The 27588-nt window shown below is 47.4% G+C and overlaps 1 protein-coding gene across 1 annotated transcript; it reads left to right on the top strand.

The window, feature by feature from the left end:
- Positions 1–1011: 1011 nt before the first annotated feature.
- LOC134984467 (zinc finger protein OZF-like) lies at positions 1012–27588 on the top strand (the record flags this gene model as incomplete). Its single annotated transcript, XM_063950038.1, has 2 exons — positions 1012–1384; positions 26408–27588. Coding segments are annotated over exons 1-2 (1554 nt in total), but the record flags the coding sequence as incomplete, so codon positions are not given.

Raw genomic sequence — 27588 nt, 5'->3', positions numbered from 1 at the left:
TGGGTGTTAAATATTTTATCCCAGGGATACAAGCTGGAATTTCAGAACCTCCCCCCTCATCGTTTCTTCAAATCAGGCTCACCGACTCTGTTGGCAGACAGCATTATCTTCTATTACAAGACGCTGTCCGAAAGCCAGTGGAGGCACAGGTCATTGTACCGGTACCTCCTCTCATGCAAACCAAAGGCTACTATTATTTTATTTATTTATTAACAGTGTCTTATATAGCGCAGCATGTTCCATTGCGCTTTACAATTAGAGCAACATTAATAAATCAAAACTGGGTAAAAACAGACAGACATGGAGGTAGGAAGGCCCTGCTTGCAAGCTTACAATCTATAGGGAAATGGGCATAGATACACAAGGATAGATGCTATCTATTGCATAATGGTCCACCAGATTGCTAGGTTCTTAATGCGCTGTACGATGATACCCCCTAATGTTGGCCAAGTGTCAGGAGGGTGTGAGAGTAAAGAAAGACAAGATATGTGATGTTATGTATACTGTACAGAGAAGATGTAATTAGATAGGGAAGCAGTGAAGGTTATGTGGGTGGGTCTGGAATTTGATAGGCTTGTCTGAAGAGTTGAGTTTTCAGGGAACGTTTAAAGGTTTGGAGACTAGAGGCGAGTCTTATTGTGCGTGGGAGGGCATTCCACAGAGTCGGTAAAGCCCAGATAAAGTCCTGTAATTTTGAGTGTGAACTACTATTCGAACCTTTTTGTGGTACCGAAGCCGGATAGTTCAGTCAGGCCCATTCTGAACCTAAAATCGCTGAACCCCTTTCTAAAGGAGTTCAAGTTCAAGATGGAGTCTCTCAGGGCGGTGATATCAGGTCTGGAAGAGGGGGAATTCCTGGTATCCCTGGATATCAAGGATGCGTACCTCCACATTCCGATCTGGTCGCCGCATCAAGCTTTTCTCCGGTTTGCACTGCTAGACGATCACTACCAGTTTCAAGCACTGCTGTTCGGTCTCACCACAGCACAGAGGGTCTTCACCAAGGTGATGATGGTTCTCCTCCGCAAGCAGGGGGTGAACATAATTCCATATCTTGACGATCTCCTGATCAAGGTGTCCTCCAACTGTACTCCCCTGATGCAGCTGCTCAGGGAGTACAGTTGGATCCTCAACCTTCCCAAATCTCATCTGGAACCGACAACGAGGCTGTCTTTCCTGGGGCTGATCCTCGACACGGAAGTGAAAAGGGTGTTTCTCCCAGAGGAGAACGTGTTGGTGATACAATCTATGGTCTGGGATGTCTTGAAGCCTACCCGGGTATCGGTTCATCAATACATCCACCTTCTGGGAAAGATTGTTGCCTCCTCCTGCATAACGGGAGATTTCATGCAAGACCCTTTCAACTGGATCTCCTGGACCAGTGGTCGGGCTCTCACCTACACATGCACAAGAGGATACGTCTGTCACAAGGATTTCACTCCTCTGGTGGCTTCAACTGCCTCACCTTCTGGAGGGCTGACGGTTCGGAGTTCAGGACTGGATCCTTCTAATCACGGATGCAAGTCTTAGAGGTTGGGGAGCAGTCACTCAAGGGGAAACCTTCCAAGGAAGATGATCAAATCAGGAGTCCCTTCTTCCAATAAACATCCTGGAGCTAAGAGCCGTGTACAATGGCCTTCTTCAAGCAGCACGCCTTCTACAGGATTGGATGGTCCAGGTGCAGTCAGACAATGTGACCACGGTGGCCTACATAAACCGACAAGTGCAGAGCTGCAATGTCAGAGGTGTCAAGGATCCTCCTTTGGGCGGAAAGACACGCAATGACATTGTCTGCAATCTTCATTCCGGGAGTGGACAAATGGGAAGCAGACTTCCTCAGCAAACACGATCTCCATCCAGGAGAATGGGGCCTCCACCCGGAGGTGTTCGAGGAGGTAACCGGTTGGTGGGGGGTTCCTCACATAGACATGATGGCCTCCCGCGTCAACAAGAAGCTGCGGAGGTACTGTTCCAGGTCGAGAGACCCGCAGGCAGTGACGGTAGACACAGTGGTGACACCATGGGTGTTCCCATCTGTGTATGTGTTCCCTCCACTTCCTCTCATTCCACAAATTCTACAGCTAGTAAGAAGAACAAGGGTTCTGGCAGTCCTCTTTGCTCCGGACTGGCCAAAGGGGGCTTGGTACACGGATCTGCTATTGGAAGATCCAAGACCTCTGCCTCTTCAGGATGATCTTCTACTACAGGGGCCGTTCGCCTATCAGGACTTACCACGGCTACGTTTGACGGCATCATGGTTGAGCACTTGATCTTAGCTCGGAAGGGTATTCCGAGCTCTGTTATTCCTAGGTATGGTGTAACGTCTGAACATTACCATCGCAAAAGTATGTGTCTTGGCATGAATCCAAGAAGTTTCCTGTGGTGGAGTTTGAACTGGGGCGTTTTCTCCTATTCTTGCAAGCAGGTGTGGATATGGGCCCGAGATTGGGATTCCTCATAGTCCAGATTTCGGCTTTATACATTTTCTTCTAGAAACAATTGGCTGCCCTCCCTGAGGTTCAGACCTTTTTGAAAGCGGTTCTGCACATCCAGCCTCACTTTGTGGCGCCGATGGCACCCTGAGATTTGGACGTGGTGTTGCATTTCCTGGAATCAGATTGATTTGAGCCTCTACAGGAGGTTGAGGTCCAGTTTCTCAAATGAAGGCTGTCACTTTGTTGGCCTTAGTTTCTGCGCTATGTGTGTCGGAATTGGGGGCCTTGTCCTGTAAAAGTCCGTGTTTGGTCTTCCATGAAGATAGGGCGGAACTCAGGAACGTCAACAGTTCCTTCCTAAGGTTGTGTCGGCTTTTCATATCAACCAACCTATTGTGGTGCCAGTGGCTACTGACTCCTCAATTGCTTCAAATGCCTTGGATGTTGTGAGGCCTTTGAAGATCTGTGTTAAGAGGACTGCTCGTCACAGAAAATCGAACTCTCTGTTTGTCCTGTATGATCCCAAGAAAATTGTGTGTCCTGCTTCTAAACAGAGGATTTCTCGTTGGATCAAGTTCACCATCCAGCATGCATATTCTACGGCAGGATTGCCGTGTCCAAAATCTGTTCAGGCCCTCTCTACTCGTAAAGTGGGTTCTTCCTGGGCGGCTGCCTGGGGTGTCTCGGCGCTGCAACTTGCCGAGCAGATACTAGGTCTGGGTCGAACACGTTTGCTAAGTTTTACAAGTTTGATACTTTGGCCTCTGATGACCTCAAGTTTGGTCAAGCGGTTCTACAGGAACCTCCACGCTCTCCCGCCCGTTCTGGGAGCTTTGGTACATCCCCATGGTACTAATATGGACCTCAGCATCCTTCGGAAGGTCTCCGCTCAGTGGACATACCTGAGCTAATTAGTGCTATGTAAGCCATTCTCTCCTTAGAAGAAGCAGTAGAGCCTGTGTTAAAAACTAAGGCAACTGTGTTTAAAACATCCCAAAACAGCTGATGGAAATTTTGGGTTACGCCCAGTAGGAAGTTAGAATTCCAAGAAATGGAATTCCAGTTATCCTCGTCCAGCTGGGGACTGTTTAAAAAAAAGAAGGGAGGTGGCTCCCAAAGTAGATTCGCAGGTCTTAGATTGGTGCGAAAATCTACATTACTTTTGTTTTCAACATCAATAAATGATGTCACGGGGGGTGCGGCCTGACTGGAAAGGCAGCAGGATAAAGGATCTCCTGCTTATATAGGTCCTTTCTGCCTTTTACATCTGTCCTACGGGCTATTTCGGGCCCTTTCTTGCCCCTCTGTGTGTTTTGTAGGTTGCGGAGCCGGGGAGCCATTAATTTGGCTTTTGCAGGTTGCGGCCTACACCCAGATCCAAAGCCGCGAGTAAAGTTGTGCAGTGATCCCACCGCGGACCGGACCACAGCGAGGTAGCGCTGCTACTCACCGAGGGCTGTGCGCCCTGTCCACTCTTGTGCCTAGCCGTGCTGTTGGAGTCGTGTGGAGAAGCTGACTGTGGTGGGAGACACGGAGTGGAGCTGCTCTCCTGGCGTCTGATGCCTGGCCTCCACTCCTGCTCTGTCGACTCCCTCTGGTGGCAGACTGTGCTGACAACATCCTCTGTACTGTTTGACTGCTGCTAGGTTTTTTTTCCCCTCCTGCTCCCCTCAATCCCCGCAAGAACCAATTCGAGCTCTTGGGGCATCAGTATAGCTACGGTGTAACAGTCCATGTGTCCAGGACAGTAGCAGGCTCCAGTTGCTGGCTCCTATAAATTACTTTACCGCTCAAGGATGGCACCTTCTTGCGATTACCCATAAACAACTGACCTCACAATGTTTCTGTAACCGATGGCCACTGTGGGTCTATGCTCACTGATGCCTCCCTATTTCAACACTTCTAAACTTCATCTATGTCGCTACTGGCCTCCTGACCTTGTTCTCTAATCTCCGTAATGTTATGCTGAAGAATGGGCAGAGCTGGAAAATCATCTCATAAGAAAGTTAAACCTCGTCCTCAACAGGAAACCTCTCAAACTGACTTGAGACCTTTTCTTCTTCCTAATCAACTAACATTGAGCCCCAGTCCTGATCATTCAGAATCTTCTCCCATCCCGTCTTCTCCAAGTCCTTCCATGATGGCTTAAACCCATTGTTTAAACTCGTTGTTTAAACCCATAGCAAGCCAGGTGGGCTATTTTCTTCTCTCAGTTCTCCTTCAAACTCTTTAACTGCCAAGGAACCTTCAATCGAAGAGCAGATGCACTTTCTTATTCTTTTTAAACGGATGATTCACTCAATTCCTCTGAGAAACAATTTATTCTGAATCCGGCTTCATTTGCTTCAACTCGTACTGTTCCTCTACCTCCTCCGGGGAGAACTTCTGTAGCACCAAAATTTTGCATGAAATTACTTACGTGGGCTCATTCTTTATATTTCATGGGTCATGCCGGTGGTCTTAAGACTCTCAAATTCATTCAGCGATTCTACTGGTGTCCTCATCTTAAAACGGATGTCCTTGAATTTGTAGCAGCCTTTTGCAAGTGTGTTCAACATAAAAGTCCACGAACATCTCCCTCGGGTCTTCTTCATCCACTTCCAACACCTCAAAAGCCTTGGACTCGCATCTCTCTGAATTTCATAACCAATTTGCCAGTCTCCAGAGGGCACAACACCATTTGGGTCATTGTGGAATGATTTTCGAAGAAGGCTCACTTCATACCCCTCACTGGTCTTCCCTTTGCTCCTCAGCTATCCAAATTGTTTTTCTCATGGATTTTTCATTTGCTTGGCCTTCCACAGGAAATAGTTTCTGATCAGGGTCCTAAATTTGTCACCAAGTTCTGGAAAGCTCTCAGCTCTGTCCTAGGAATCAAGTTGTATATCTCTTCAGCCTACCATCCCCAGACTGATGGACAGACTGAAAGAGTCGACCAAGATCTGGAAACTTTCTTACGGACGTTCATGTCCCCTGCTCAGGAAGACTGGATGGATTACCTCCCATTTGCTGAGTTTGCATACAATAACCTATATCATTCTTCTACCAATTCCACTACTTTCTTCATTAACTATAGTTTTCTCTTACGTCCTAGAGGATGCTGGGGACTCCGTAAGGACCATGGGGTATAGACGGCTCCGCAGGAGATAGGGCACCTAAAAAGAACTTTGACTATGGGTGTGCACTGGCTCCTCCCTCTATGCCCCTCCTCCAGACCTCAGTTAGATTCTGTGCCCAGAGGAGAAGGGTGCACTGCAGAGAGCTCTCCTGAGTTTTCTGTTTTAAAAGAATTTTGTTAGGTTTTTTATTTTCAGGGAGTCCTGTTGGCAACAGGCTCCCTGCATCGTGGGACTGAGGAGAGAGAAGCAGAGCTGGCTTTACGGTTGGGCTCTATTTCTAACGCTACTGGACACCATTAGCTCCAGAGGGAGTCGGAACACAGGTCTCACCTGGGGTTCGACCCGGTGCCGCGCCGCCGTCCTCCTCACAGATGCCGAAGATGGAAGCCGGGTGAGTATGAGAAGGCAGAAGACATCATAGGCAGCAGAAGACATCAGATCTTCATGAGGTAAGGTGCGCAGCGGTAAGCTGGGCGCCATTGCTCCCATACACACACAGAGCAGCACTGAAGGGTGCAGGGCGCTGGGGGGGGGGGCGCCCTGGGCAGCAATATTCCTCACTTCTGGGCATGTTAAGATGGATTAGGCTGCGGAGGCAGTAAATCCAAGAATCCCCCGACATTTTAATAAAAAAAGCACTTGGACTGAAGCCCGCCGACGGGTGGACAGGGCTTGATCCTCAGCACTAACCAGTGCCATTTTCTCCACAGAAGCTGCATGAGATACGCTGACTCCCTGGTCTCTCCCCTGCTGAACTTCACAGGCTGGAAAAAAGAGGAGGGGGGCACATGGCAACGCAGTGAGTGGGAATTGGAATATTATATATAAAAAAGCGCTATCTGGTCATATTTTTCCACAGTGTTATTAAGCGCTGGGTGTGTGCTGGCATACTCTCTCTCTGTCTCTCCTAAGGGCCTGGTTGGGGTTTTGTCCCCTTATAGGTAATCCCTGTGTGTGGGGGGTGTTGGTACGTGGTGTCAACATGTCTGAAGCGGAAGGCTTCTCCAAGGAGGAGGTGGAGCAAATGAGTGGTGTTCCCGTCGGTTGTGCCGACTCAGGAATGGATGGACATGTGGCATATGTTGAATAAGAGGCTTGATAAGGCTGAATTAGGGAGAACATCAGGGGGTCAATCCTTGGATTGGACCGACCCACAGGGCCCATCGGGGTCTCAAAAGCGTCTCTTAACACAAGACACTACTACCGACACGGACTCTGATTCCAGTGTCGACTATGACGAAGTAAAATTGCACCCTAGGGTGACTAAAACCATTCAGTGTATGATTGTGGCTATTAGGGATGCCTTGCATATTGAGGATGAACTCTCGGTCCCCGACACAAGGGTACACATGTTTAACCAAAACCGAAAAGGGTGTCAGTTCACCAATGCACTTGAGTTCTGGGAAAAATGGTGGCGGCCTACGAGGCCATTCCCTTTGGAAGGTTCCATGCAAGGACTTTTCAATGGGACCTTCTGGACAAGTGGTCCGGGTCCCATCTGCACTTACATCGGAAAATAACTCTGTCCCCAGGGGCCAGGGTGTCTCTCCTGTGGTGATTGCAAAGTGCTCACCTGCTGGAGGGTCGCAGGTTCGGAATTCAAGATTGGATCCTGGTTAACACGGACGCGAGCATCCAAGGATGGGGAGCAGTCACACAAGGAAGAAATTTTCAGGGACTGTGGTCAGACCAGGAGTCCTGTCTACACATCAATGTTGTCACGATCCGGGTATCTGGACGCCATTACTTACCCTTCAGATGCCTCCTAAGGCTGGCTCAGCGTTCCAGGACCGGATCCCGCTGTTCCTGAGTTTCCACATGCAGAATGTCAGAGTGGTGATTTCATCAGCCGCGGCCTCCGCTGTGCCCGCGTGGTTAAATGTGCGCTTGTCAGTCTGGCGTCTCCTGTGGCCGGCGTCGCCATTACTGTTTCAATTCTCACATGTATTACAAACCAAACTTCCCTCCAAGTGTCTGCATGGGCGCAGCCATCTTGGATTTTGTCATCTGATCATTTCCACCAATCTGCTGTCTGTATTGTTGATAATTGCATAATTGCCTAGCCAACCCCTTCCTTGCTGCAGGTATAAGTAAGCTGTGCCTGAGCAAGGAAGGCGTCAGTGCTTTGGTTGTCTAACCTAGTTCCAGTTTGTCTCTCTCCTGTGGTTGTCTTCCAGGTTCCAGCTCCTGTCTCCAGACTTCTGCTATAGAGACCCGCACCAGCATTCCATCTGCGGTGTAGCCTGACTCTCCGATCCATTCTGGACTCACCTGTTTCCAGTTACAACAATCACCTGCTTCCAGCCCAGCTTCCAGCAGTGTACAGCTTCTCTTAAAGGGCCGGTGTCCTTTCTGCAGTTTACCACTCTCCACCGGTATTATTATTTCACCGCTCTCAAACTCCAAACTTCATTATCAATCACCTGCTTCCAGCCCAGCTTCCAGCAGTGTACAGCTTCTCTTAAAGGGCCGGTGTCCTTTCTGCAGTTTACCACTCTCCACCGGTATTATTATTTCAGCGCTCTCAAACTCCAAACTTCATTATTATTTCATCGCTCTCAAGTTTGTTTATTATTTAACTGGTTCCAGCCAGTATCCACTCCGTACCAACAACAGTCCGGTTCCAGCCAGTATCCACAGCAGCCGTTTTATCTTCAGCAGCCCAGCCTTTCCTGGAACACCAGCTGGTACGATCCTGGGTTCTCTCCATTGCTACAGTCAGGCCTGGTAAGGACTTTCCAACTAGAAGATTATAAGAACTGTCTCACACTACCAGTGCCTGTGGCCCTTGCCACCCTGTAGTACCCAGGAATTGTATTTATCCTCTGTTGACTTTTATGTTTCCTTTACTGCTGCTGTGTTACGGAGTTTGTCATAATAAACATCATTGACTTTTATCCTGGTTGTCGTGGTCACGCCTTCGGGCAGTTATTCTACATGTTACTTACATGTCTAGGGGTCTGATACAACCTCCCAGGTTCCGTTACATCTCAGCCCCTACAACTGAGGCTGCCTCCCGTCAGCTCAGGCCCTCAGTTGTGACAAATGTGTTGAAACTCAGGGCCATTTACAACGGCCTTCGTCAAGCGGTGAGTTTTCTTCGAAACCTACCGGTTCTGATTTAATCAGACAATGTCACAGCAGTGGCTCATGTGAACCGCCAAGGCGGGACAAGAAGCAGAGTCGCGATGGCGGAAGCCACCAGGATTCTTCGCTGGGCGGAAAATCACGTAAGCGCTCTGTCGGCTGTCATCATTCTGGGAGTGGACAACTGGGAAGCAGACTTCCTCAGCAGACACGATCTCCATCCAGGAGAGTGGGGTCTTCATCAAGAAGTCTTTGCAAACATAACGCGTCTTTGGGGAACTCCTCAAATAGACATGATGGCGTCACGCCTCAACAAGAAGCTTCGGAGGTATTGTGCCAGGTCTCGGGACCCTCAGGAAGGAGCAGTAGACGCTCTGGAAACACCGTGGGTGTTCAAATCGGTCTACGTGTTTCCTCCTCTTCCTCTCATCACAAAAGTGTTGAGTATCATAAGGCGAAGAAGAGTACAGACGATACTCGTTGCCCCAGAATGGCCTCGAAGGGCCTGGTACTCAGATCTACAAGAGATGCTCACAGGAGATCCCTGGCCTCTTCCCCAGAGGGAAGTCCTGTTGCAACAGGGGCCCTTTGTATTTCAAGACTTACCGCGGTTACGTTTGACGGCATGGCGGTTGAACGCCGAATCCTAGTGAAAAAGGGGATTCCGGAAGAGGTCATCCCTACTTTAATAAAGGCTAGGAAGGAGGTGACGGTAAAGCATTATCACCATATCTGGCGAAAGTATGTGTCTTGGTGTGAGACCAGGAATGCACCTATGGAAGATCTTCATCTGGGTCATTTTCTCCACTTCCTACAGACAGGAGTGGATATGGGCCTGAAATTAGGCTCTGTTAAGGTACAGATTTCGGCCCTTTTGATTTTCTTTCAGAAGGAATTGGCTTCTCTTCCAGAAGTCCAGACGTTTGTAAAGGCAGTGCTACACATCCAGCCCCCTTTTGTGCCTTTAGTGGCACCTGAACGTGGTGTTGCAGTTCCTAAAATCACACTGGTTTGAACCGCTTAACAAGGTTGAGTTGAAATTTCTTACCTGGAAGGTGGTCATGTTGTTGGCCTTGGCATCAGCAAGGCGAGTGTCAGAATTGGCGGCTTTGTCACACAAGAGCCCCTACTTGATTTTTCATGTGGATCGAGCTGAATTGAGGACACGTCCGCAATTTTTGCCTAAAGTGGTTTATTCATTCCATGTGAATCAACCTATTGTGGTGCCTGTGGCTACAAGTGACCTGGAGGATTCCAGATCCCTGGACGTAGTCAGGGCCTTAAAGATTTATGTAGCCAGGATGGCTAGAATTAGGAAAACAGAGGCTCTGTTTGTCCTGTATGCTGCCTGCTTCGAAGCAGCAGACTATTGCTCACTGGATCTGTAATACAATTCAGCAGGCTCATTCTACGGCTGGATTGCCGGTACCAAATTCGGTTAAGGCCCATTCCACTAGTAAGGTGGGCTCTTCTTGGGCGGCTGCCCGAGGCGTCTCGGCATTACAGCTTTGCCTAGCGGCGACTTGGTCGGTGTCAAACACTTTTGCTAAATTCTACAAGTTTGATATCCTGGCTGATGAGGACCTAGCGTTTGCTCAGTCGGTGCTGCAGAGTCACACGCACTCTCCCGCCTGATTGGATGCTTTGGTATAAAACCCATGGTCCTTACGGTGTCCCCAGCATCCTCTAGGACGTAAGAGAAAATAAGATTTTAAACCTACCGGTAAATCTATTTGTCCTAGTCCGTAGAGGATGCTGGGCGCCCGTCCCAGTGCGGAAACTCTGCAAGACTTGTATATAGTTATTGCTTACATAAGGGTTATGTTACAGTTGAAATTGGTCTTGGACCGTTACTGTTGTTGTTCATACGGTTAACTGGTTATGTATGATCCAGGTTACATGGTATGCTTGGTGTGGGCTGGTATGAATCTTGCCCTTGGATTTCTAAATCCTGCCTTCTATTGTCCATCTCCTCTGGGCACAGTTCTCTAACTGAGGTCTGGAGGAGGGGCATAGAGGGGGGAGCCAGTGCACACCCATAGTCAAAGTTCTTTTTAGGTGCCCTATCTCCTGCGGAGCCCGTCTATACCCCATGGTCCTTACGGAGTCCCCAGCATCCTCTACGGACTAGGAGAAATAGATTTACCGGTAGGTTTAAAATCTTATTTTCATCTACGAGTTCCTTCCTTCTAATCTCTCCCACCTCTTGAGGTTCCTGCTGCTGAATCAACTCTTCATCAGTTCACTAAGATTTGGAGACAAATAAATAATGCGCTACTTAATACTTCCCAGAAATAAAAGACCTACGCTGATCAGAAACGTAGGGCTGTTCCTAGTCTCAAAGTGGGAGATCGTGATTAGATATCCACCAGAGACCTCAGACTCAAAGTTCCTTCCAAAAAGTTTGCTCCAAGATTCATCGGTCCGTATCCTATTAAAAGAGTTTTGAATCCTGTTTCTTACAAGGTGACACTGCCTCCCTATTTGAAAATCCCCAGTGCCTTTCACGTTTCTCTGCTAAAGCCTCTTGTGCTAAATCATTTTCGGGCAGCTATCCCTTAACCTCCCAAAGCTCAAGCTGCTCAAAATGAGTAAGTCGAGGTTCATAAGTTTCTTGACTTCTGCAAGAGGTATGGTCGTCTCCAGTATCTCATAGATTGGAGAGGATATGGTCCGGAGGAAAGATCTTGGGTGGCTGCAGAGGATGTTCATGCTCCAAGACTGAGTTGTGCCTTTCATGCCAAGAATCCCACTAAGCAGTGTGGGTGTTCGGAGACCAGCCTAAAAAGGGGGGTACTGTCAGCATCTGGAGTCTTACATCTGGTTCTGATCCCTGTGGCCTTCCTCTTAGCTGGCTGGTGTTGCTGCGATGGATAGGCACTACAGCAGCAAGGTCCTCCGGTGCGGCTGCCGGGGCTCTGGAGACCGGGGTCCAGGTCCTGGGGAACGGTGCATGGCAGCCGGAAGTGTCTGTTTCCAAGTGTCCTGTTGCTGGAGTGCGGCGTCTGGGAGGCTGAGGCCAGAGGTAGTGGCTGTGTGCTGGTTCCACATGTGTCCTCTGTGCAGGGAGCCACCATGTTGGAGACCAATCCAAGACAATAGGTATCCCAGTTTGTGTCCAACCAATCCGGCTTCCCTTATAAAAAGGGGTTGATGCTTAGCTATGTTGTCAGTACTTCAAATTACTTGCTGCTGTAAGGTGCCCTGAGCTCTTCGCTCAGACTTCTCTCCTAGTCGTAGTGTATGATTGTGGTCTCATTAAAACTTAATTCCTCTTTCTTCAGTGTATCATTCTCGGTCATTGTCCTCATTGCCTACCCCTCTACATCTTCGGGCCTAAGTCTTCAATCCATGAGTAAGAACTACATTCAGCCACCTCGTTTCCTTCCCATGCCGATAGCTGCTCCCTCAGTCAATTATCAGTCATCAGATCCCCAACTCAAGCCAAGCGTGACATGGAAGAAGGGGAATTCCTGGTTTCACTGGATATTAAGGATGCGTATCTTCACATCCCAATATGGCCGACTCTTCAGGCTTTCCTCAGGTTTGCACTGCAGGACAGTCACCACCAGGTTCAGGCCTTGCCGTACGGTTTCTCATCAGCACTGATGGTGTTATCAGGGGTGATAGAAGAGATGTTGCTACAACTCCGCAAGCAGGAAGTGAACATCTTTTCATACTTGGACGATCTCCTCATATTGGCTATATTCAGAGCACAGTTGATGGAAAAGATCAGCCTTCCAACACGACTACTCACGGATCATGGGTGGATTCTCAATCTGCAGAAATCCCACCTAGAACCTATGCAGAGGCTTCAGTTCCTGGTAATGATACTGGACACAGTGGGGTAAATTTACTAAGCTCCCGATTTTGACCGAGATGCCGTTTTTTCATCAAAGTGTCATCTCGGTAATTTACTAAGCAATAATCACGGCAGTGATGAGGGCATTCGTAATATTTTTGAAGTCCTAGGAAAAAAATCACGAATGAATACACCATCGGTCAAAACGTGGCTGTTTAAGTATGAATCTCGGTCATTTACTAAGAAGTGCAAAGCAAAAAAAAAACAAACACTGCTGTGAAAAATTACAACTCGTAAAAAAGTGCTAAAAAAAAACAGACCTTTTTTTTTTATTCGTGATTGGATAGGCATGCACGGATCCATGAGATCCGTGCATGTATATCAGTGGGAAGGGGTGGGAAAGTGCTTATTTTTTCAAAAAAAATTGCGTGGGGTCCCCCCTCCTAAGCATAACCAGCCTCGGGCTCTTTGAGCCGATCCTGGTTGCAGAAATATGGGGGAAAAATTGACAGGGGTTCCCCCATATTTAAGCAACCAGCATCGGGCTCTGCGCCTGGTCCTGGTTCCAAAAATACGGGGGACAAAAAGAGTAGGGGTCCCCCGTATTTTTAAAACCAGCACCGGGCTCCACTAGCTGGACAGATAATGCCACAGCCGGGGGTCACTTTTATATAGTGCCCTGCGGCCGTGGCATCAAAAATCCAACTAGTCACCCCTGGCCGGGGTACCCTGTGGGAATGGGGACCCCTTCAATCAAGGGGTCCCCCCCCCAGCCACCCAAGGGCCAGGGCTGAAGCCCGAGGCTGTCCCCCCCCCCCCCATCCAATGGGCTGCGGATGGGGGGGCTGATAGCCTTTGTTGTAAAAGAAAAGATATTGTTTTTAGTAGCAGTACTACAAGTCCCAGCAAGCCTCCCCCGCATGCTGGTTCTTGGAGAACCACAAGTACCAGCATGCGGCGGAAAAACGGGCCCGCTGGTACCTGTAGTACTACTACTAAAAAAATACCCAAATAAACACAAGACACACACACCGTGAAAGTATAATTTTATTACATACATACACACATACATACATACTTACCTTATGTTCCCACGCAGGTCGGTCCTCTTCTCCAGTAGAATCCAAGGGGTACCTGTTGAAGAAATTATACTCACGAGATCCAGGGGTCCAGGGTCCTCGGGGAATCCAGGTGTAATCCACGTACTTGAAAAAAATAACAAAACGGACACCCGAGCCACGCACTAAAAGGGGACCCATGTTTGCACATGGATCCCCTTTTCCCGACTGCCAGAAACCCACTCTGACTGATGTCTAAGTGGGTTTCTTCAGCCAATCAGGGAACGCCACGTTGTAGCACTCTCCTGATCGGCTGTGTGCTCCTGTCCTAACTGACAGGCAGCACACGGCAGTGTTACAATGTAGCGCCTATGCGCTACATTGTAACCAATGCTGGGAACTTTCTGCTCAGCGGTGACGTCACTTTAGGTCAACCGCAGGGCAGAAAGTTCCCAGCATTGGTTACAATGTAGCGCATAGGCGCTACATTGTAACACTGCCGTGTGCTGCCTGTCAGTTAGGACAGGAGCACACAGCCGATCAGGAGAGTGCTACAACGTGGCGTTCCCTGATTGGCTGAAGAAACCCACTTAGACATCAGTCAGAGTGGGTTTCTGGCAGTCGGGAAAAGGGGATCCATGTGCAAACATGGGTCCCCTTTTAGTGCGTGGCTCGGGTGTCCGTTTTTTTTTTTTTTTTTCAAGTACGTGGATTACACCTGGATTCCCCGAGGAGCCTGGACCCCTGGATCTCGTGAGTATAATTTCTTCAACAGGTACCCCTTGGATTCTACTGGAGAAGAGGACCGACCTGCGTGGGAACATAAGGTAAGTATGTATGTATGTGTGTATGTATGTAATAAAATTATACTTTCACGGTGTGTGTTACTTGTGTTTATTTGGGTATTTTTTTAGTAGTAGTACTACAGGTACCAGCGGGCCCGTTTTTCCGCCGCATGCTGGTACTTGTGGTTCTCCAAGTACCAGCATGCGGGGGAGGCTTGCTGGGACTTGTAGTACTGCTACTAAAAACAATATATTTTCTTTTACAACAAAGGCTATCAGCCCCCCCATCCGCAGCCCATTGGATGGGGGGGGACAGCCTCGGGCTTCACCCCTGGCCCTTGGGTGGCTGGGGGGGGACCCCTTGATTGAAGGGGTCCCCACTCCCCCAGGGTACCCCGGCCAGGGGTGACTAGTTGGATTTTTGATGCCACGGCCGCAGGGCACTATATAAAAGTGACCCCCGGCTGTGGCATTATCTGTCCAGCTAGTGGAGCCCGGTGCTGGTTTTAAAAATACGGGGGACCCCTACTCTTTTTGTCCCCCGTATTTTTGGAACCAGGACCAGGCGCAGAGCCCGATGCTGGTTGCTTAAATATGGGGGAACCCCTGTCATTTTTTTCACCATATTTCTGCAACCAGGATCGGCTCAAAGAGCCCGAGGCTGGTTATGCATAGGAGGGGGGACCCCACGCAATTTTTTTTTCTGATTTTACATTGTTTAATTATTTTATTTTTTTAAAATGAACCCCAGCACGGATCACAAAGATCCGGCCGAGATTCATTGTAAAAAAAGTCGGCAGTGTTTTGCTAATCACTGCCGTAAAAATAAAAAAAAAAACACGAATGACATCGACATCGGAAGAAAAGAAAAACCCGAATACGACAGCTTAGTAAATTAGTCGTAATAAATTCAAAAAGTTGCAGTTTTACACTTTCGATGTCATTCGTGATTGAACTTTGACCTTTTTCCGAAAATTACGAATGTTAGTAAATTTACCCCAGTGTCTCAGAAGGTGTTCCTTCCTATGGAAAAGGCAAAGAAAATTCAGACGATGGTACGTTTCATTTTGAAGCTGAACAAAATCTCGGTACATCTTTGCATACGCTTACTGGGAAAGATGATGGCCTCCTACGACGCAATTCGGTACAGAAGATTTCATGCATGACCATTCCAGCTGAATCTCCTGGACAAATGGTCTGGGTCACATCTGCACATGCGCTAGATGATGTGCCTTTCACCAAATGCCAGGATTTCCCTCTTATGGTGGTTGCTGATCTCCCTCCCGGAGGGTCGATACTTTGGAATTCATCATTGGAGTCTGTTGACAACGGATGCAAGGCTCCATGGTTGGGGTGCAGTGACCCTAGGGGCTCGGTTCCCATGAAGGTACTCTGATCAAGAGGCTTCCCTTCCGATAAATGTTTTGGAACTCAGTGCGATTTACAATGCCCTTCTGCTGACCTCTTTATATCCTTCAGTATCAGGCCATACAGGTATGGTCGGAAAACGCGCCAACTGGGGTGTACATAAACCAACAAGGAGGTCCAAACAGCAGAGCTGCAATGAGGGAGGTGTCACAGATACTCCTCTTGGTGGAGCGGAATCCCAAGGCCATTTCCGCCATATTAATTCTGAGAGTAGACAGTTGGGGAGCAGACTTCCTCAGTAGACACGATCTGCACCTGGGGGAATGGGGCCTGTACCGGCAAATGTTTCAGCAGATATTTCATCAGTGGGGCTACCGCCAAATTGACTTGTTGGTTTCTCAGCTAACCAAGAAGCTTCTGCGTTACTGTTCTGGGACGAGGGATCCACAGGCCACAGCAGTGGACGCTTTGGCAACACCGTGGATTTATCGGTTGGTGTACTTGTTCCCGCCAGTTCCTCTAATTCCAAGAGTTCTCAAAGGACTTAAAGTGACAGGGTTCAGGCAGTTCTGATTGCCCCAGACTGGCCCTGTAGGCATTCTAGCCTTATTGCTCGTAGGCCCCTGGCCTCTGCCAGTTCAGGATGATCATCTTACACAAGGGCCGTTCGTCTATCCAGACTTACCACGGCTACGTTTGATGCAGTGGAAGTATATTGGGAGGATTTTTGCCAGTAAAGAGATTCCGGGCAAGGTTATCTCAACTATGTTGAAAGCCGGCCAAATGGTCGCATCAAAACATTACCATCGCATATGGAAAAAATGTGTCTCTTGGTGTGAGGGTCAACAGTATTCTGCTGTGGATTTTCATCTGGGGCATTTCTTGCACTTCCTGCAGGCTGTTGTGGATGTGAGCCTACGTTTAGGCTCCATAAAAGTTAAATTCTCAGCCTATTCTTTTTCTTTCCAGGGAACAATTGGCTGAGAGGTGTCCTTCATATTCGACCACCCTTTGTGCCTCCCACAGCGACGTGAGTTCTCAGTTTGGTTCTGGCCTTTCTCCAATCGGTTTTATTGAACCTTTCCACAAGGTGGCCATGGAGTATTTGACATGGCAGGCTATCGTGTTGTTGGCCTTGGCTTCAGTGAGGCGTGTTTTGGAATTAGGGGCCTTATCCTGTAAGAGTCCTTCTCTGGTGTTTTATGAGGATAGAGCGGTGCATAAAACTCGCTAGACATTCTTGCCTAAGGCGGTGCCAGCATTTCATATCAATTGGCCGATGGTGGTTCTGGTTGTCACTGGCACGTCTGTTACACCAATATCCTTGGATGTGGTTCAGGCTTTGGAGATTTATGTCAAGAGGCCAGCTCATCTCAGAAAATCAGACTCGCTTTTTGTTTTCTATGATTCTTCAAAGATTGGTTGTCCTGCTTCGAAGCAGTCTATTGCGTGTTGGATCAGGCTTACGATCCAACAGGCTCACTCTTCGGCTGCTTTGCTGCTGCCGAGGTCTGTTCAGGCCCACTCCACACGGTAAGTGGGTTCTTCCTAGGTGGCTGCCCGGGGTGTCTCAGCTTTGCAGTTATGCTGGGCAGCTACTTGGTTGGGTTCGAAGACGCTGTAAAGTTTTAAAGGTTCAACACGTTAGCTAATGAGGACCTTCAGTTTGGTCAGTTTTGATGGGGTCTCAGCACTCTCCCACCGGTATATAGTTTTGGAACTTCCCCATGGTACTAAGACCATCACAGTACCAGTATCCCCTTGGACATTAAATAGGATTTTAATACATACCGGTAAATCCTCTTCTCGTAGTCCGTAGGGGATACTGGGCCCCCACCTCTGTGCTTTGATATTTTCCAGCAAGAGTTGTTCTTGTGTGTTGTAGTTTGGGGCTGGTTTTGCTGTCCCTATTTTCAAGTTGTGGTTAGTATTGCTATCCTCTTGTTGTGTTGTGTTGTGTGCTGGTTCGTTCTGTCACCACTTTCTTGTCTCTTTTCCTCCTTTCAAAGTATGTCCATCTCCTCGGCACCGTTTTCCTAGACAGAGTCTACAGGAGAGGCATAGAGGGGAGGAGCCAGCACACTCTGAAGAAGTTTTAAAGTGACAGGCTCCAATGGACCCAATCTATACCCCATGGTACTAAGACTATCCCAGTATCCCCTACAGACTACGACAAAAGGATTTACCTGTAGGTATTCAAATCCTATTTTTTCAGAATAGTAGGGCCATCCTCGGGTGAAGGTATCAGTGCGAAGTCGCCGTTTCACATTACAATAACTTTAGTAGGAAATACCCATTTGTATTGTACATTTCCTTGGGTGGAATAGATGCCTTTTGGCCAGCGTCACAGGAGAAATATCTGGAAATATCTACAGATTATCCAGGCACTCAGCTGTGGATGAGGAACGCAAAGCAGCCTGTAGAATGCGTTCTTTAATATGAAAAAAGTGGACCCTGAGCAGAGTGTCCCTCGGTGCTTGGATAGGGGCCTGGTTGGACTTTGGGAGTCTATGGATCAATAAGAAGGTCCTCGACAGAATCCTTTGGTGGAAGTTTCTGAAAAGAGAACCGTGGCATAATCATAAAGCTCAGAATTTGTAACAGAATCCGGAACGCCCATTATTCTGATATTATTTCTCCGAGACCTGTCTTCTAAATGAATGATTTTATCACGAATAGAGACCAGGTCTTCCTGAAGGGTGTCATGTGCTGAAATCAGATCTTTGTGAGACGCAACAATCTCTTTCATGTTAGTCTGTACGTGTGCCAATCTCACTGATACTGGACCTCAAAGCTTGAATATTAGAGTTAAGTTCTGAGGTTAGTTCAGTCCTTCAATGCAGATAACAGAATGTATAGAGCGTTGAGTAACATGACCATCTAGAGTGTTTTAAGACGTCTTTAGCTATTACAGCTGGGCTGTGCATCTGACAAGAAGAAGCAGATGATGTTGTAGCGGTCTCAGAAGGACCACCTGAATTCGAGGTACCAAAGAGGTGGACAGGTGGGGCCGATTTGGTACCTTTTTAACCTTTTTTGGAGGCATGATAAGCCGGCAACAAAGAGACTGACCTCTCAGAGATAGGAAAATACAAACGATCTATAAATAAAAGGAGCAGTAGTACGCTGTTAGGTGGTTACATCAAGATGACTCAGTTCAAAATGACATTCTTAGTCGGGGTGATGGGGGTATCTGAGCCAAAATTTCAAGTAAACCTGATGTAATGCAACTCAAATAACACAGTAATGAGCGAGATATTCCACTAGAGGTCAGCGTGACCACAGACGTGAAGTACTCAGCACAGAGAAACACAAATGGCAAAATGCACTGCTCAAAAAAATCACTAAAATAACACATCCTAGATCTGAATGAATGAAATATTCTTATTAAATACTTTGTTCTTTACATAGTTGAATGTGCTGACAACAAAATCAAACAAAAATTATCAATGGAAATCAAATTTATTAACCCATGGAGGTCTGGATTTGGAGTCACCCTCAAAATTAAAGTGGAAAACTTCACTACAGGCTGATCCAACTTTGATGTAATGTCCTTAAAACAAGTCAAAATGAGGCTCAGTAGTGTGTGTGGCCTCCACGTGCCTGTATGACCTCCCTACAACGCTTGTCCCCAACAGTAGCGGAAGCTGCGCACCCATGTTATCTGGAGAGCAAGTACTCCCGCCTGAGCCAAAAGTGCCTCCAAGTCAGGTGTCTGGAGCATACAGAAAAGACTGGGCGCACATAGCCCCAGAATACAGCCCATGGCTTCATAGGCGTCACTAGGCTGCAGCAGTGAACAGTGCCCGGAGTGATTGGAGCGAGCGGCTTTAGCGCAGTAGGAGTGGGGGACTTAATAAATTGGGTCTTGGTCCCAGCGGCAGCTGAGAGCTATCAGGTAGGGTAGATAAGAAGCCACTTAGTGAGGAGAGCTCCAGAAAGCACGTCTGGATGGACCACGCCCCTCTTATTTATTATTTTATATAATAACAGGGGTGACAGGTGTGGTACATCCCTGCAAAGGCAGATCCAATCTCTTTCTCATCAGACTCTGCTGTCTTCCCTGCACTCTCACTCAGATGTTCACTGCTGCCAGTAGCACACGTATGAGAAGCGGCGGCAGCAGTATAGATTCTGATATGTAATTCTCTATATCATACTTACCGTACACACATCTTCCTTATTACTATTGAGAATATAGAGTTAAGACACTGATGATGGGGATGTAAAAATAAGATTTTAATTACCTACCGAAAATCCTTTTCTCGTAATCTGTAGAGGATGCTGGGGTCCATTTAGTACCATGGGGTATAGGCCGGTCCTTTGGGATTCACTGGCACTTTAAGAGTTTAATAATGTGGGCTGGTTTCCCTCCTACCAGACTCAGTCTAGAAACTGTGCCCAAAGAGACAGACATACTTCAAGAGAAGAAAATACACAGATAGTGGTGAGATTCACACCAGCTCACACATAACAAAAAGGAAAGCCAAACTAACCAACTTGGAACAATTCAGCAACGGCTGAACCAACAATACTGAACTAAGTGACAATGCAGTTAGACGAAACACAGGGCGGGCGCCCAGCATCCTCTACGGACTACGAGAAAAGGATTTACTGGTAGGTAATTAAAATCCTATTTTCTCTTACGTCCTAGAGGATGCTGGGGTCCATTTAGTACCATGGGGATGTACCAAAACTCCCAGTACAGGAGGGAGAGTGCTGAGGTTCCTGCAGAACTGATTGACCAAACTTGAGGTCCTCAGAGGCCAAAGTATAAGACTTGTAAAACTTAGCAAACGTGTTCGATCCTGACCAAGTAGCTGTTCGGCAAAGCTGAATAGCCGAGACACCCCGGGCAGCTGTCCAGGAAGAACCTACTTTACGGGTAGAGTGGGCCTGAACAGGTTTTGGAATTTGCCATCCTGCCGTGGATTAAGCATGCTGGATAGTAAGCCTGATCCAGCCTGAAATTGTCTGCTTAGAAGCAGGACACCCAATCTTGTTGGGATCATAAAGTACAAATAGTGCGTCCGACTTCCTGTGATGAGTAGTTCTCTTCACATAGATTTTCAAAGCCCGCACGACATCCAAGGACTTTGAGGTAATTGAGGTGTCAGTAGCCACTGGCACCACAATAGGTTGGTTGATATGAAAAGCCGACACAACCTTAGGGAGAAATTGCTGATGCATTCTGAGCTCAGCTCTATCCTCATGGAAAATCAAGTGGGGGCTCTTGTGCGACAATGTCCCCAATTCTGACACACGTCTGGCAGAAGCCAAGGCTAACATGACCGCCTTCCAAGTAAGAAACTTTACGTCCACCTCCTGTAAAGGTTCGAACCAATCCGATTGCAGGAACTGCAGCACCACACTAAGAGCCCAAGGTGCCATAGGAGGCACAAAGGGTGGTTGGATGTGCAGAACTCCTTTCAAAAAAGTCTGAACCTCAGGGATAGCAGCAAATTGTTTCTGGAAGAAAATAGAAAATGCCAAAATATAGAGCTTGATGGGAACCCAAGCATAGGCCAACATCCACACCTGCTTGCAGAAAGAGGAGAAAATGTCCCAGTTGAAACTCCACCGTAGGAAACTTCTTGGATTCACACCAAGACACATACTTTTTCCAAAGCCGATGGTAATGATTAGACATTACTCCCTTCCTAGCTTGGATCAGAGTTGGAATAACCTTATTTGGAATGCCCTCCCGAGCTAAGATCTGGCGTTCAACCTCCATGCCGTCAAACGTAGCTGCGGTAAGTCTTGATAGGAAAACAGCCCCTGCAGTAGAAGGTCCTCGCAAAGAGGAAGGGGCCTCGGATCCTCCAGCACTAATGCCAGAAGATCCACGTACCAAGCCCGCCTTTGCCAGTCCAGAGCAATGATGATCACCGGAACTCTTGATCTTTTTATTAGTTTGAGAATCCTTGGGATGACTGGAAGTGGAGGGAACACATACATTGACTTGAACCCCCACGGAGTCACCAGGGCATCCACCGCCACTGCCTGTGGGTCTCGTGACCTGGAACAGTACCTCCGAAGCTTCTTGTTGAGGCGAGAGGCCATCATGTCTATCTGAGGTACACCCCATTGGCTTGTTACCTCTGTAAATACCTCCGGGTGGAGGCTCCATTCTCCTGGTGTCTGCTGAGGAAGTCCGCTTCCCAGTTGTCCACTCCCGGAATGAAGATCGCCGCCAGCGCCAGTGTGTATATTTCTGCCCAGAGGAGGATTCTTGTTCCCTCTAACATTGCAGCTCTGCTCTTCGTTCCACCATGCCTATTTATGTAGTACACCGCTGTGACGTTGTCCGACTAAACCGGAATGGCTCGATCTTGCAGAAGATGAGCCGCTTGTAGAAGGCCATTTGTATATGACCTTTAGTTCCAGAATGTTTATTGGAAGGACCAATTCCTGGCTTGACCACTTTCATTGGAAGTTTTCCCCCTGGGTGACTACTCCCCAACCTTTGAGGCTTGCATTCGTGGTTAGAAGAATCCAAGTCTGAATCCCGAACCTACAGCCCTCGAGCAGGTGCGAAGTTTGTAGCCACCAGAGTAGTGAATTTCTGGCTTTCGGTGACAGGCATATCTGCTGGTGCATGTGAAGATGAGATCCTGACCACTTGTCCAGGAGTTCCAACTGGAAGAACCGTGCATGGAATCTTCCGTATTGTAGAGCCTCGTAGGAGGCTACCATCTTCCCCAGAAGGCGAATGCACCAATGAACGGGTACCCGGGGAGGTTTCAAGACATCTCGGACCATTGATTGGATGACCAACGCTTTCTCCAGCGGTAGAAACACCCTCTGCACTTCTATGTCGAGTATCATCCCCAGGAAGGGCAGTCTCCTTGTCGGTTCCAAATGTGACTTTGGAAGGTTCAGGATCCACCCATGATCCCAGAGTAGTTGTTGAGAGCGCAATACTCTGCAACAGCTTCTCCTTGGAAGATGCCTCTATCAGCAGATCATCCAGATATGGAATTATGTTCACTCCCTGTTTGAGTAGGAGGAGCATGATCTCCGCCATGACCTTGGTGAACACCCTCGGTGCTGTGGAGAGGCCAAATGGCAATGTCTGGAACTGATAGTGACAGTCCTGTATTGCAAACCATAGATAGGCCTGGTGTGGTGGCCGGATTAGAATGTGAAGGTACGCATCCTTGATATCCAGGGATACTAGGAATTCCCCCTACTCCAGACCTGAGATCACCGCTCTCTGAGACTCCATCTCGTATTGGAAAACCCTCAAGTAGGGGGGGTTCAACGACTTCAGGTTCAATATAGGCCTTTCCGAACCATCCGGTTTTGGTACCACAAACAGGTTTGAGTAATAACCCTTGGTTTTTGGGTGAGGTGGAACTGGAACAATGACATTTGTTTGTACCAATTTTTGAATGGCTTCCTGTAGAATAGCACTTTCTGTCAGCGATGCTGGTAAACCTGATTTGAAGAATCTGTGAGGTGGGAGTTCCTGAAAATACAGTCTGTACCCCTGGGTAACAATATCCGTCACCCAGGGGTCTAGGCATGATGACGCCCAGATGTGACTGAAATCTTTTAGTGTCGCTCCCACCTGTCTGATCTCCAGGCTGAGAGGTCCACTGTCATTCTGAGTGTTTGGAGGAAGCAAAACCTGGTTTCTGTTCCTGGGAACATGTTGGTGAGGTTTTTTGGATCTTCCCTGACCTCCACTAAAAAAGGTGGGAGGGGGATTGGATTTTCTAAATTTTGCGGTCCAAAAGGACTGCAGTGTAGGTGTAGGATAAGATTTCCTAGCTGGGGCTGCTGCAGAGGGAAGAAATGTCGACTTACCCGCAGTCGCTGTGGAAATCCACGCATCCAATGCATCCACAAATAGTGCCTGACCTTTGAATGTCCGGTTCTCCACACTTTTCTTGGATTCTGCATCTGCAGCCCATTGGCGTATCCAGAGTCCTCTGTGTGCCGAGACAGCCATGGAAGTAGCAGGCCAATGTCCTTCATGGCCTCCACCATGAAACCTGCAGAATCCTGTATGTGACGTAAAAAGTCAATGTCGCTCCTATCCATAGAATCTAAGTCCTCTAGTAAGATGCCTGACTACTTTACTATGGATTTAGAAATCCACGCACAAGCAATAGTGGGCCTTAAAGCCACGCCTGTAGCAGTGTATAGTGATTTGAGCGTAGTCTCAATCTTGCGATCAGCCGGCTCCTTTAAGGCGGTTGAACCAGGGACAGGTAAAACCACCTATTTAGACATCCTAGATACAGAAGCGTCTACTATAGGTGGGTTTTCCCACTTCTTCCTATCCTCTTCAGGGAAAGGGAAAGCAATGAGAATTCTATTAGGGATTTGGAATTTTTTCTCTGGGTTTTCCCAGGATTTTTCAAACAAGGAGTTTTACTCCTTAGAAGCAGGGAATGTAAGCGAGTACTTATTATTTACTGTAATATAAGATTCCTCTACTTGTTCCGGAACCTTCTCAGAAATATGCAAAATATCCCTAATGGCTTCAATCATTAGCTGCACCCCTTTAGCAAGGGATGCACCCCCCCCCCCCTGCATATCCCCATCACCGTCCCCTGTATCAGAGTCTGTATCAGTGTCAGCTTGCATTATCTGGACAAGTGTACGTTTTTTTGGGGTATATAGTTGGGGATTTAGATGAAGTAGTGGGAGCTGAATACTTCAAACCCACTACAGATTTTCTCAAAACCTGCGTCTCTTTCTCAGTATGTGACATCCTTGTTGAAATCTGGGATTTTATTCCCCTTAAATTATCCACCCATGGGGGTTCGGATTCAGAAGGCTGAGACAGCACATTGCAGTCCTGAGTACATGGAATAGTCTCCTCAGGAGAAGATACACACTCTGCAGCACAGGACACAGAGTCCTTAGACATAGTAATGTGGATATACACACTCACACACAGGAAAATGTCAGACACAGTTTCCCCCAGAGTACCTTCAGAGAGTCACAGAGTATAAGGAGCCAGCCACACAGCACCCCTGTAGACAGTTATTATGATAAAAGCCCGGCGCTGACTAACCTTAATAGGGTGGGCAGCGCTCCCTGTCAGTGTCCTAGTTCCTATGATCTGCAGGGAGAAAATGGCGCTGGTGAGTGCTGGATCCACTCTGAAAGGAAGCCCCGCCCCTTGTAATGGCGAGCGGCTTCCCGCACTAATTGTTTATACCGGCCTGAGGATTTTAGTGATAACAGGGGGATTAGCCCCTGTTAGCTGCGTGACCAGTGTAGGGTTTATCCGCTGCTGGCTCAGGACGCCCCTCAAAGCGCCTACACTGTGTGTTGCTGAGCCTTCCTTAGCGCAGCCTGTCAGAGCTGTGCTCCCACCCTTGTGCCGCCATATCTGCCGGCGATTTGCTAACCGGGAAGCCGGCACTGTACTCGCCACTCTTCTTTCTTTTGGCTTTGTTAGGGGGTGGCGGCCATGCTGCAGGAGTGAGTACTCGCCTCGTGGGCTTGTGATCAGCACCCTCAGGAGCTCAGTGTCCTGTCAGCGGAGTAGAGAACCATTAACTCTTCAGGAAGTTGGTTCCTACTCCTCCCCTAAGTCCCACGAAGCAGGGAGGCTGTTGCCAGCAGCCTTCCTGTAACCTAACTAACTCTAGAAAATAAAAAAATAAGAAACCTCCTAGGAGCTCCCCTAGCTGTGACCGGCTCCTCCGGGCACATTTTCTAAACTGAGTCTGGTAGGAGGGTCATAGAGGTAGGGGCCAGCCCACATTATTAAACTCTTAAAGTGCCAGTGGCTCCCAAAGGACCCGTCTATACCCCATGGTACTAAATGGACCCCAGCATCCTCTAGGACATAAGAGAAAGTTGATTATAATCTAGCAGATGATGATGATTACAGGATATCATATGGTGTATTGCATGTAAAGTACCTTGTTCCACACCTACTCTGCTGTAGCAATATACCTTATATAAGGGTGAGTAACACATATACAGGCTTACCAGCGTATGAGCACACACATAAAGGAATGCTACCTTACCAATGCTTCCAGGAGTAACGTTAGGAGACATTTCTCTGATCCATCAGCTCATATGACTGATGTTATTGTTCAGCTAGAATCTCCAATTCATACGATATGTTCCTCATCCATTGTTTTACATTGGTGCTGACATAGGACTTGGCGAGTGACTACATCTCCATTTATACTTCATGGTTAGTTACCAGTACAAGAGAGAGAGATATATCTAAGTCTTATTATAATATTACATTTGTTATTGTGAGTGTTCTCAGGAGGGTGGACACAATGATAGTCTGAGACACAATATTATAAAGCGTCATTAAAAGTTATGTTTTATTATACACACACATTTACAATTAAGTGTCCCAGAGAGTCGTCTTCTACTATTGTTTACAAGATTAATATTGTTACAGAAAATGTCACATTTCCATAATGTATTTTATTTCCAGCAGATGGACACACAAGCAGGAATATCTCAGGAGGACATCTAATGTTATCCCCGGATTGTGACATAAAAGATAATGACAGAAGACAGGATTCTCCAGGAGATAACCCTATTACCCCAATTATACATCCAGCTCTATCAGCTGATCCCCCTGATCCTGGGAAATGTTCTCCTGATCACTCTGATATTGGTGCATCTGTTACAGCTCTGACAGTAGATACAGTGTTTCCGTGTTCTATAGATGCCAAATGTTTTACACAGAACATAAAGCTTATTACCCATCAGCCAGCTAAGGCAGGTGAGAGGCCATTTCCATGTTCTGAGTGTGGGAAATGTTTTACACAAAATTCACAACTTGTTACACATCAGCAAAGTCACACAGGTGAGAAGCCATTTCCATGTTCTGAGTGTGGGAAATGTTTTGTATCGAAATCACATCTTGTTATACATAACAGAAGTCACACAGGTGAGAAGCCATTTTCTTGCTCTGAGTGTGGGAAATGTTTTACATGGAAATCACAACTTGTTACACATCAGAAAAGTCACACAGGTGAGAAGGCATTTCCATGTTCTGAGTGTGGGAAATGTTTTACACACAAATCAGATCTTGTTATACATCACAGAAGTCACACAGGTGAAAAGCTGTTCTCTTGCTCTGAGTGCGGGAAATGTTTTCCACGGAAATCACATCTTGTTAGACATCGCAGAAGTCACACAGGTGAGAAGCCATTTTCTTGCTCTGAGTGCGGGAAATGTTTTTCACGGAAATCACATCTTGTTAGACATCAGAAAAGCCACACAGGTGAGAAGCCATTTCCGTGTTCTGAGTGTGGGAAATATTTTTCACGGAAATCACATCTTGTTAGACATCACAGAAGTCACACAGGTGAGAAACCATTTTCTTGCTGTGAGTGTGGGAAATGTTTTACACGGAAATCAGATCTTGTTATACATCACAGAAGTCACACAGGTGAGAAGCCATTTCCATGTTCTGAGTGTGGGAAATGTTTTGCACAGAAATTAGATCTTGTTATACATCACAGAAGTCACACAGGTGAGAAGCCATTTCCATGTTCTGAGTGTGGGAAATGTTTTACACACAAATCAGATCTTGATGTACATCACAGAAGTCACACAGGTGAGAAGCCATTTCCATGTTCTGAGTGTGGGAAATGTTTTGCACAGAAATCAGATCTTGTTATACATCACAGAAGTCACACAGGTGAGAAGCCATTTTCTTGCTCTGAGTGTGGGAAATGTTTTACAAAGAAATCATATCTTCTTACACATCAGAGAAGTCATACAGGTGAGAAGCCATTTTCTTGCTGTGAGTGTGGGAAATGTTTTACACAGAAGTCTCAACTTGTTACACATCAGCAAAGTCACACAGGTGAGAAGCCATTTCCATGTTCTGAGTGTGGGAAATGTTTTGCACAGAAATCAGATCTTGTTATACATCACAGAAGTCACACAGGTGAGAAGCCATGTTCTTGCTCTGAGTGCGGGAAATGT

Source organism: Pseudophryne corroboree, assembly GCF_028390025.1.
Source record: "Pseudophryne corroboree isolate aPseCor3 chromosome 3 unlocalized genomic scaffold, aPseCor3.hap2 SUPER_3_unloc_57, whole genome shotgun sequence".
Taxonomy (NCBI): Eukaryota; Metazoa; Chordata; class Amphibia; order Anura; family Myobatrachidae; genus Pseudophryne; species Pseudophryne corroboree.
This window is presented reverse-complemented; position numbering and strand designations above follow the sequence as displayed.